Genomic DNA, 10838 nt, shown 5'->3' with positions numbered 1-10838 from the left:
ATGAATTGGGAGAACTCAACCAACTTGCCTTCGCAGATAGCCTGCTCCAAAGAATCTTTCAAATCAAAACCGTCTTGTGTCTTGTGACCGAAGCCTTTATGGTAGTCGCAGTACAAGCTCTTGTTCCCGACAGTCCTGTCCTTCAGCTGTCGGGGTTTGGACAAGATGCCCTTGTCCACAATCTGCTAATAGACCTCCGCTGTGGGGGCCGTGAGGGGAGTGTATAGTTCGTGAACTTCCCACCCGAGGAAACGGCTTGGGTTGTTTCCCTGACGCCCCTTCTTTTGGTGTCTCTCTCGGTTTGTCTGCATACCTGGGTTGGCGGGGAGGTGGGTTGGTCGACTGCCGCTTATTAGCGGCCACCATCTGGCTGACTTCCTCATCATTATCGTACTCTCTTACCACATTTTAGATCTCCTGCACGGTCCAGACGGGCATAGTAGTAAGGTGTTTTCTGAAGTCTTCGTTCAACAAACCATTCATCAGGCACAGGCTGGCTACCGAGTTGGTCAGGCCGTCAATTTCCATGCATTCGTCATTGAAGCCTGTCCAGAAATTTTTAGGTTGGTTCTCCATTTCTCTGGGTGATGCCAGAAGGTTGATCGGGTGTTTGGCCTTGGCAATGCGCGTGGTGAACTGCGCTAGGAACCCATGAGTTCTATCCAAGAAAGTCGTAATGGACCCCTGCGGGAGTGCGTTGAACCACCGTATCGCGGGACCCGTTAGCATTACTGGAAAGGCTTGGCACCTTACTGCGTCACCGACATCCTTCAGGTTCATCCCGGCCTCAAAGGTCGTTAGGTGTTCCCGGGAATCTTTGGTCCCATCGTACTTCATGTCCGTTGGCTTGTCAAAGTGTTTTGGCAGCCGGATTTTAAGGATGGAGGGGTAGAAAGGGGTTGTTCCCATGATGATGGGGTCCCGCCTTCTCCTCCCTCTGCTTTTCTGGGTTCCCCATAATCTTCCGTTCTCTCGGGGGTTTGGGAGCGGATTTGAGAGCGAGGCCAAGCGTTGGTTTCCACACACTCATTCCCCCTCCTAGGATGCCTCCCACGATCACCCGACCTTATCGTGGGAGATCGGGTGCGGACAAGCTGGGGCGGGTGTCCCTGCTGTGGGAAGGGCAGTAGCAATCTCTCGCTGCGAGTTCTCGCTCCAAGTTCTGCACTCTGTGCCTGAGTTCCTGCATTATTTTTAAGTTGTCATCTCCCGTTCCTCCGATAGGGTGTCTTTTGGGAGATCGGGAGTATTGGTTCCCTCACTGGGTCACAGGCCCTGACTGCTCGCAAGAGGCACCAGCGAAACTCACCCTACTTCTCACACGGGCCCCTCATTCTTCGCGAAGCTCGTCCGACGGCAGAAATAATGCCATGCGGCCACCAAGTCCCCACAGACAGCGCCAATGTTTGTCTGCTCAGGTTCTCGGGGGTCCTACTGTCTGGGTTGATACGCTTGATGGAGCAGAGGTTTGGAGGGGTTAGCACTTGGATGCAAGCTGAGGAAGGTCGGCCGTTGAGACTCGCTAGGTTACGAGATGGTAGGGCCACCTGCAAGAACTCCGACACTCAAGTCAGCTATTAGGGTTGGGTTAGGTCACATATCTTTGGGGAGGGATAGGTCCCTGCCCTCTTATAGTCCATACTCGGGTGGGCCCTTTGTGATCAGGCCCACCTTCCTGAAAGCTTCTGCTAGCTGTCCAGGCTCTACATGGTGAGGAGGGAAAGGCGTGTGTTCCCTCTCAGTTTGGGTAATGTGACCGTCGGGTCGGCTGTTCGGGCTTCGACCCAGGTCGCTGGCGGGTCGAGCCAGAACGCTAATATTGTTGAATGCAAAATAAACATTGTCCAAAATATATAATTAAACATCTACATGTTTAGAATATAATCAATCAAACGTAAAATATAATCCAAAACACTAAATTAGAACATCAAAAAATGTCCCTAGCGAAAAAAAGCATTGGCCCGCCGGGGGGTCCCGTCTCACCCTGCCAAAGCCCGCGGTTTAACCGGTGCGGCTTAGGCGGATTTTCAAAGTGTGGCGGTCTTAATTTTTCAGTCCGAACCATTTTTTTTGGCGGGTTACGTAGGCCGATCCGATGAGTTTAGCCCCGTTTGCCACCCTTACTCTTAGCTGACACAGCTAAGTTACATACATTTATAACTGACTCTATCTATTTGAATTTTTAAAATACGATTATAGTCTAAAACATTCATAACAAATGTATATGGAAAATGCTACTTGTACAACAAAATTCAGCCTTTGATCAGCCTTTAATATTATTTATTTATTTTTTAATTAAAACATATTCCTATTTTTTAGGATACACATTTATAATTAAGATTAATTTAAATTTTAAAAACTAAAATTTCTCTAACTTCCTACCCACTTCATAGTTAGTTATTGTTTACTTGTTTTACGTTTCTTCTATTCTACTATAATATTTCAATTTGTATCTGAAGAAAAAAAAATTCAAGTCAGTGCATTTAGAAAAAAATTAATCCCTTACTTATTGTAGCTTTGATAAAATGCAGAATCTGTTTTACAATTTTCTAGTGATGAATGGTCGAATATAATTATATATACAAACTAAAATATTTTCAATTGTAGTTTCTTTTTCAATTGTAACACATCTAAAATTATTAAGTTATACAAAAAATATTTTTGAAACACATCCAAAACCATAAATCTAAAATTTAAATTTAAACATTAAAAAAATAATTGTAACACATCTAGAATTATGAAGTTATACAGAAAATATTTTTGAAACACATCCAAAATCATAAATCTAAAATTTAAATTTAAACATTAAAAAACAATTGTAATACATCTAAAATTATGAAGTTATACAGAATTCAAAATACAGAAATCGCACATACAAAAATAATTTAACATTGTAATATATATGAAAATCTCTTCAGGCCATTTTATTCGATTTTTTGTTTCAAAAAAAATAAAAAATTTATACAGAATAATAAAAAAAAGTAATGGTGTCAAAGACACGACCAAACCTTATGTAAGTTTTTGGCGAGGTTGATGCGAACGAAAGAGGAGGAAGGCGGCGACGAAGATGAGTGTTAACGAAGGGGAATGTGGCATTGTGAATGAGCACCGAGGAGAAGGAGGAAGGCAGTGTCGAAGATGAGCGCGGAAGAGGAAGGTGGCGCGGATGAACGACGGCGGAGGATGACTTCTCGATGTGCGCCTCTGAGTTTTCCATGTGAGCCTCTGGGTTTTGTTTTCCATGACTTCTCTGCTTCTTTGAGTGTTTTGTACGGATTTAGTTAATAATTAGATGGTTTAAGGTTTATTTTATAATTTTAAAATCAAAATTTTGAATTTTGAATAATTTAATTTTTAGATATGTTTTTAATTATAATATATTAATAATTAAATATATTAAATCTGAAATAGAAATTTAAAATTTAAATTTTAAATTTCAATTTTATTTAGTTTGTATTTTAGATGTGTATTTAATTTTAAAAAGACAGTAAATCTATTCATAATTTTTAAATGTGTTTGTTTTAATTTTTTTTAAATTATTGTAATAAAAGGCTGAATATTATACTATTTTTAAAGGATACCTAATTGAATTGAATGTATATTTATAACAAATAAATAAAAGAAAAATAACACTAGCAATACAAAACTCTAATTACTTTTCCTTTTTTTACATGCTACTGTTGTTTTTCTTTTATTTATTAATTTTTTAATTTTTTTTACTGATAGTAATACGAGACTAGTTTTCCACAACAATGAATTATAACCAAGGTTCGGAAAATCGGACCGGTCATCGAACCACTCTAGTCACTGGTTTACTGGTTTATTGGTCCAACCGGTCTAACCGGTGGTTCAACCGGAAAAACCGTTTTAGAATAAAATAATAAATAAATTATAAATAAACATCCTAAAATATAATTATAGTCTAATATAAATCTTAAAATATCTTCGAAATTTAAAACACTACATAAAATATCATCAACCAAATCCATATGATCTTATCAAAATACAAACTCAAAAATTAAATAGTAAAAAAACATATTTAAATATTAAATCCCAACATCATGATTTATCAATCATCAAAATCCACAAGAACTTGTTGCAAATTTGCTTTGGTGGATTAGGATTAGGATTAGAAGCATCAATCAGCAACAAACAAAGCCAGCAAAAACCAGCAATAATTAGGAGCCAGCAACTACAAATCAAAGCAAAACCAGCAACTACAAAACAAAGAAGTATCCATAACCAGATACGAAAGTAAAGACCAGCCACAGCACATTGAAAAATCAAAAAATTATCAACATAACCATATCTAAATTCTGCCACCAACATTCAGCAACAAACAAAGCCAGCAAAACCAGCAATAATTAGGAGCCAGCAACTATAAATCAAAGCAAAACCAGCAACTACAAAACAAAGAAGTATCCATAACCAGATACGAAAGTAAAGACCAGCCACATCACATTGAAAAATCAAAAAATTATCAACATAACCATATCTAAATTCTGCCACCAACATTCAGCAACAAACAAAGCCAGCAAAACCAACAATAATTAGGAGCCAGCAACTACAAATCAAAGTAAAACCAGCAACTACAAAACAAAGAAGTATCCATAACCAGATACGAAAGTAAAGACCAGCCACAACACATTGAAAAATCAAAAAATTATCAATATAACCATATCTAAATTCTGCCACCAACATTCAGCAACAAACAAAGCCAGCAAAACCAGCAATAATTAGGAGGAGCCAGCAACTACAAATCAAAGCAAAACCAGCAACTACAAATCAAAGCCATTAGCAAATGTCAACAAAAAAATTAGGAGCCATCAACAACCAGTAAAAGTGTAAAACACTAGCCAACGAGAAATTAGAAAACACTAAACAGAGTAACAATAAATTTGAAAACAGAGAAAACACTAAAATAGAGAAAACACTAAAACACTAACCTGGGTAATTAGTTAATTACAGATCCATCAACAAATACATTCATAAATTAAAAGAACCTTGTGACTGACTATTATTCGAACTAGTGGATTAGGATTAGCAGAATCATTTGAATTAGGAGGATTGGTAGACGAATTATTACTTAAACAGGCATTATCAGCAATTGCTTCTTGATTAATACTTCCATCCATAACTAAAATCAATAAATCATAATCCAAATTAAAAACAGCAACAGAATGGCTAGATATCAAATAATCATCCATAAGACCATAGAACATAATCAGTAACAAATCCATTACTCAATTTCAGAAACAAATCCATTACTCAATTTCAGAATCAGTAACAAATCAGTAACAAAAGCACATATTAGAACAGAATCAGTAACATACCAGAAATCAATCACTAACTTCAGAGTTCAGACCACTAACCTTGAATGAGAGAAGGACGGCGACGGCGAGACGAGAAGGACGGCGACGGCGAGACCACGGCTTGCAGCTCGAACTCGAGCAAGAAGACGACGCGACTACGTGCCGAGCTAGGGGTTTCGGTCTCGGACAGGGGGAAGGAAGAGGCGCCTCCGACGGATGGCGGCGGCGGATCCGTGGAAGAGGCTAGGCTTTTGGGTTAGGGGCTAGGGCGGTGGCTGGGGAGGGAGAGGGAGACATCGTGTGAAGTGTGACTGGGGCTAGGGCTAGCACGAATGGGTTTGGGGGGTGAAGTGTGAAAGTTTTATTAATTAAAACAAAATTAAAGACCAGCCACAACACAATGAAAAGTCAAAAAATTATCAACATGACCATATCTAAATTCTGCCACCAACATTCAGCAACAAACAAAGCCAGCAAAACCAGCAATAATTAGGAGCCAGCAACTACAAATCAAAGCAAAATCAGCAACTACAAAACAAAGAAGTATCCATAACCAGATACGAAAGTAAAGACCAGCCACAGCACATTGAAAAATAAAAAAATTATCAACATAACCATATCTAAATTCTGCCACCAACATTCAGCAACAAACAAAGCCAGCAAAACCAACAATAATTAGGAGCCAGCAACTACAAATCAAAGCAAAACCAGCAACTACAAATCAAAGCCATTAGCAAATGTCAACAAAAAAATTAGGAGCCATCAACAACCAGTAAAAGTGTAAAACACTAGCCAACGAGAAATTAGAAAACACTAAACAGAGTAACAATAAATTTGAAAACAGAGAAAACACTAAAATAGAGAAAACACTAAAACACTAACCTGGGTAATTAGTTAATTACAGATCCATCAAAAAATACATTCATAAATTAGAAGAATCTTGTGACTGACTATTACTCAAACAGGCATTATCAGCAACTGCTTCTTGATTAATACTTTCATCCATAACTAAAATCAATAAATCATAATCCAAATTAAAAACAGCAACAGAATGGCTAGATATCAAATAATCATCCATAAGACCATAGAACATAATCAGTAACAAATCCATTACTCAATTTCAGAAACAAATCCATTACTCAATTTCAGAATCAGTAACAAATCAGTAACAAAAGCACATATTAGAACAGAATCAGTAACATACCAGAAATCAATCACTAACTTCAGAGTTCAGACCACTAACCTTGAATGAGAGAAGGACGGCGACGGCGAGACGAGAAGGACGGCGACGGCGAGACCACGGCTTGCAGCTCGAACTCGAGCAAGAAGACGACGCGACTACGTGCCGAGCTAGGGGTTTCGGTCTCGGACAGGGGGAAGGAAGAGGCGCCTCCGACGGATGGCGGCGGCGGATCCGTGGAAGAGGCTAGGCTTTTGGGTTAGGGGCTAGGGCAGTGGCTGGGGAAGGAGAGGGAGACATCGTGTGAAGTGTGACTGGGGCTAGGGCTAGCACGAATGGGTTTGGGGGGTGAAGTGTGAGTGTGTTTTTTTTTTCTGTTCTAAATGGCAAAACGGCGTCGTTTCTAAAAACCGGTCAGTTTTCAGTCCGATCCAACCGCCCGATTCTTAGCCGGTTCAACGGTTTTAGAACGGTTTTGTGTTTAACGATTTAGAGGAAGAACCGAACCGTTTTTCTTGCTGATTCCCGGTTGAACCAGTTCAACCGGCCGGTTCGATCCGGTTTTCAGAACCTTGATTATAACGTTAACCTGTGTATTTTTGTTACAAAATTATTAAGAGTTAACAATAAAATAATGTTGTAATAATTTTAAAATCGTTAAGAACTTAAATATAAAATTTAAAATATTAGAATTAACATTAAAACTTAACCTAAATATTAGTGAGATAAACGATACTTTACTCTATTTTAACACGTTACCATCTCTACCTCTTTTTTCGTTGTGGTCACCATGATCTCCACAAAGATTGTTTCTTCTGCAGTTCTATTATCATGTTATCAGTTATCACATTATCGAGCTAAAAACCCCGAAAACCAAACTTCTACAAAATTTGTGTTCTTCTACCAAATCTCTAATTTGGATGAAGAGTAGTGTGCGGATATTGATAGCTGTCTGGTTTTTGTCTTGAAATTCTGAACATGATTGGTGTGTCCAAGTTAATTAAGCATAAGTGGAATGGCTGAGTCAATTTGAATGAAAAAAGCAAAGTACCACTGAAATGGAAACTAAAATAAATAAAATGGGGTAACAAGTTCATATATCAATTGTCTTTTGATTAAGAGCTACATATCTCCATGTCTCTTTCTCCACAAAATCTGCATCAAGAAACCTTGAAATAAAAGCCCACAATCTGTAAACATCTTCAAAGTTTGTCAAGAAACCAAGTGTAGAAGTCACCACGAATATCCCAGGGCCAAGCCCATGACTATCTCTCTTCTTGTACAGGCCCGGCCTATAATCATCAGAAGCGCTAGATTCCAAGGCTCGTTGCTCCTCCTCTTGATTCTTGTCTAACTTCATATTACGTAAAAATGCAGAACCCAATGAGATATTGTTCCTGTCAGCTAGTTTCTGCACTAGTTTAGGATCAATCTTTTCCCCTTTCCAATCAAATATGTTGAATGCCACTGCAGGCCCACGGTGTGAACTTATGTTTGGGCCGTAGATCCTAACCATTGAAATCCCATTTTCAGGATTAGGGTGTTGTATAAATACCATAAGATACATCAACAAAAAAAAATGACCAAGAAACAACACTTTCTATCAATATTAAAACTAGAAGCCAATACTTTGTTTTTTATATTGTCAGAATTTAGAGTTTAGAATTTAGTATTTAAGAATTTAGATTTGGTCAATATTAGCAAGAAATAATAAATGTTTTTGGCCATATATAATAAATAAATGAATCGAACACAATAAGATATCAGGGATAATAAACATCTGATATCCTACTGAATTGAACATTCTTATATCCTCATTGTACACATTGTATAGATACTCTATTGGCTTTTTATACTTTCTCTAAATAAAATAAGATAAGATAGTGAGTTAATTAGAGTTTTTTTCTAGTTTCTCACATAATTTATAGTTGACAAATAAATTATTGTACGTATAAGGTGAGATTAGAATTCGGATATTTACTTAGGGGTTAGTGGTCACCACCCATTAGTAAATTGGTAATTTTAATAGTGCTAAAAAGGTACCTGGCACACTACCAAAAAAAAAAGTACCTGGCCCTGCAATTAATCAACATTAGCCCCACCGAGTCTGCATGGTCCAATCCTCTGCATTCAGAACCGAAAGTATCAATCATGTGGCCAAATCTCTTCCCAGAGTTGAATGAGTCCAATTTCAGAACTGAATTTGAATTGGAACACTGGTCTTTTGGTTTTGGTTCATTTTCTTCATCATCAACATCAGCAGCAGCAATGAATGACAAATTTTGTTTCTTAAATGCAGGGACAAGGCTCACAATTCCTAGAGCTGAATCATTGCAAGAATCTTTCAGCGAACAGATGCTAGATTTCTTGACAAACAAGCACCCAAACCCAGATGGATTCTCACCAAACACTTTATAGAAAGAACAAATCATGAAATCTGGCTTGAACATGGACAACCCTAACGAGCTTGTTTCCTTAGGCCTCATGGAACAAGCATCAAGCAACACGCGCCACCCTTTCTCTTGCGCCATCGACATCCAAACATAGGAATGCGGCGTCCCGGTAACCCTCGAACGGAGAGGGAAAACGAACAGACCCTTATTGTTATTATTACCATTGTTATTCTTTATTATCTTGTTGGCTATGATTTTCTTCTTCAGTTTTCGCCAATTCATTTTCAGACTCGGCCACGAGAATTCAGCCGAGAGCGCGGTCACGCCTTGATTCTTACATACTTGTATCATCGTTTCCAATGCCTCGCTGCTATGATCATAAACTGTAAGAAGCTCTCCGTTTGGATGAAACTGAAAAGAATTGGCCAAAATTTTGAAAGCAGAGACCTCATTGGCAGTGAAAACTAGCGTGTATTCGGATTCTGATACGTTCATGAATCTCATGATCCTTTCGCTCATTCTCAACTCTAGCTCAGTGTCGTGGCCCCCGTAAAGAATCTGTGAAGGCAAAGTAACTGACTTGTACGATACGTCAAAGAACGATAATGGTTCCGTGGTTGCAAACATGGACGAAGAAGAAGAAGCAGCAGCAAGTGAAGTTGTGGAGAGTAGTGATCTTTGTTGTTGCGCGTAGGAGAAGAGACCGTTGCCTGTGTAATCGAAGCAAGTGTTAGAGAAAGTGAGGTGATGGTACTCTTGGGAACGAATCTCGTCGATTTTAAAAGTGTTGGGAAATTTTGGGAACGCTTTGATGAAGTTGGAGTATGAATCTTGAAGAGTAGGTAGAGTTTCGTGGTTGGTGAAGTATGTGTGAGGGTAAAGAGTGGAATAAATTGATTCTGCGAATTCTTGGTTTGATAAAGCTACGTTGCTGAATCTGGGTTTGGGAGTGTCACTGGATTCGGCAGAGACAAGGGATAATGGAGATGGGAAACAGCCATTGAAGCATGGTTTTGAATTTGATGACAGGTTCATCTTTTTTATTCTTTTGGTTATTTTTCTGAGATTTAAGGGATTTTTTTATATTTTTTATAGAAAATTTTGGATTGAAGGTATGTTGGTGACTTTGGTGTTAATGTGTGGTTCATTTGTCGTAGAGGCTAGTTGTGTGTGACAGTGTGGACTGGGTAGGGCGTCTACCTGTGTACCTGACCAGTTCCATTATCCTTTATCATTATTCCTTACCAACTCAGATTCAATTAAGGGATTTGTATGTAGGCGCATTTGTTCCTTTTTTTTTTCCCTTTCAATTTTAAATTAAAAAAATTCCTTATTTACAAATTACAATACAATTAGTTATTCTTAAATTTATTTTTTAAACAATTTTTTATGATACTAATTTAAAAAATAAAACAAACACATTTAAATAGATTTAATATTTTTTTAATTTAAAATACAAATTCAAAACACAGTTTAAGTAAAATTAAAATTTAACAATTCAATTTTAAACATTTTAAATCTTAACATATCCCAATACAATCACTAAATATCCCAAACACAGATTTCACTCCAGTAAAACCTTTCAATCCTGCAAAACCGAGAGTTGTAGCGCCTTACACTTCTCCTCCGTCATTGCCCTCTTCCCATGTGTCGCGCTCCTCCCCCTCCCTTGCTGCACTCCTCCCTCGCATCGCGCTCTTTCCCCTTGCGCTCCTCCATCGCCGCACTCCTCCCTCGCGCCATGCTCCTCCCTCGCCGCGCTCCTCCCCTCTGCGCTCCGCCATCGCTGATGTATGAGCATCTTTAGTTGTTTTCTTTATTATTTTTTTGAATAAAGTTAGGGATTTTCTTATTTTAATTGAGATTTTTGTGCTTTAATCAATGTTCTTGGAGTTGCTTTGTGTGTATGTTTGGAAAGTTGTTGAAAATTAGGAAAGAAAAAAGGAGAAGGAC

The 10838-nt window shown here is 38.3% G+C and overlaps 2 protein-coding genes across 2 annotated transcripts; both read right to left on the bottom strand.

Annotated features, from left to right (window-relative positions):
* On the bottom strand, nucleotides 409–837 carry LOC107607339. The gene has a single exon (XM_016309308.1). The coding sequence runs from the start codon at nucleotides 835–837 to the stop codon at nucleotides 409–411; it is 429 nt and encodes a 142-aa protein (XP_016164794.1).
* Nucleotides 7586–9920, bottom strand: LOC107607334 (molybdenum cofactor sulfurase-like). Its single transcript, XM_021109755.1, has 2 exons — nucleotides 8563–9920; nucleotides 7586–8000 (listed from the first exon to the last, which is right to left on the bottom strand). Exons 1-2 carry the CDS (start codon nucleotides 9918–9920, stop codon nucleotides 7586–7588), a joined length of 1773 nt encoding a protein of 590 aa, XP_020965414.1.

This window comes from Arachis ipaensis, chromosome B01 (genome assembly GCF_000816755.2).
Source record: "Arachis ipaensis cultivar K30076 chromosome B01, Araip1.1, whole genome shotgun sequence".
NCBI classification, from domain to species: domain Eukaryota; kingdom Viridiplantae; phylum Streptophyta; class Magnoliopsida; order Fabales; family Fabaceae; genus Arachis; species Arachis ipaensis.
Note: the sequence above shows the minus strand (reverse complement) of the source record. Positions and strands in the feature narration are given on the sequence as shown.

Bases quoted from the DNA above. Each gene is read 5' to 3' on its own strand.
- LOC107607339 (XM_016309308.1), bottom strand. From the start codon at position 837: ATGAAGTACGATGGGACCAAAGATTCCCGGGAACACCTAACGACCTTT.
- LOC107607334 (XM_021109755.1), bottom strand. From the start codon at position 9,920: ATGAACCTGTCATCAAATTCAAAACCATGCTTCAATGGCTGTTTCCCA. The intron at 8,001-8,562 runs GTACTTTTTTTT...TTCAATGGTTAG, and splicing joins TTGATTAATTGCAGGGCCAG to GATCTACGGCCCAAACATAA.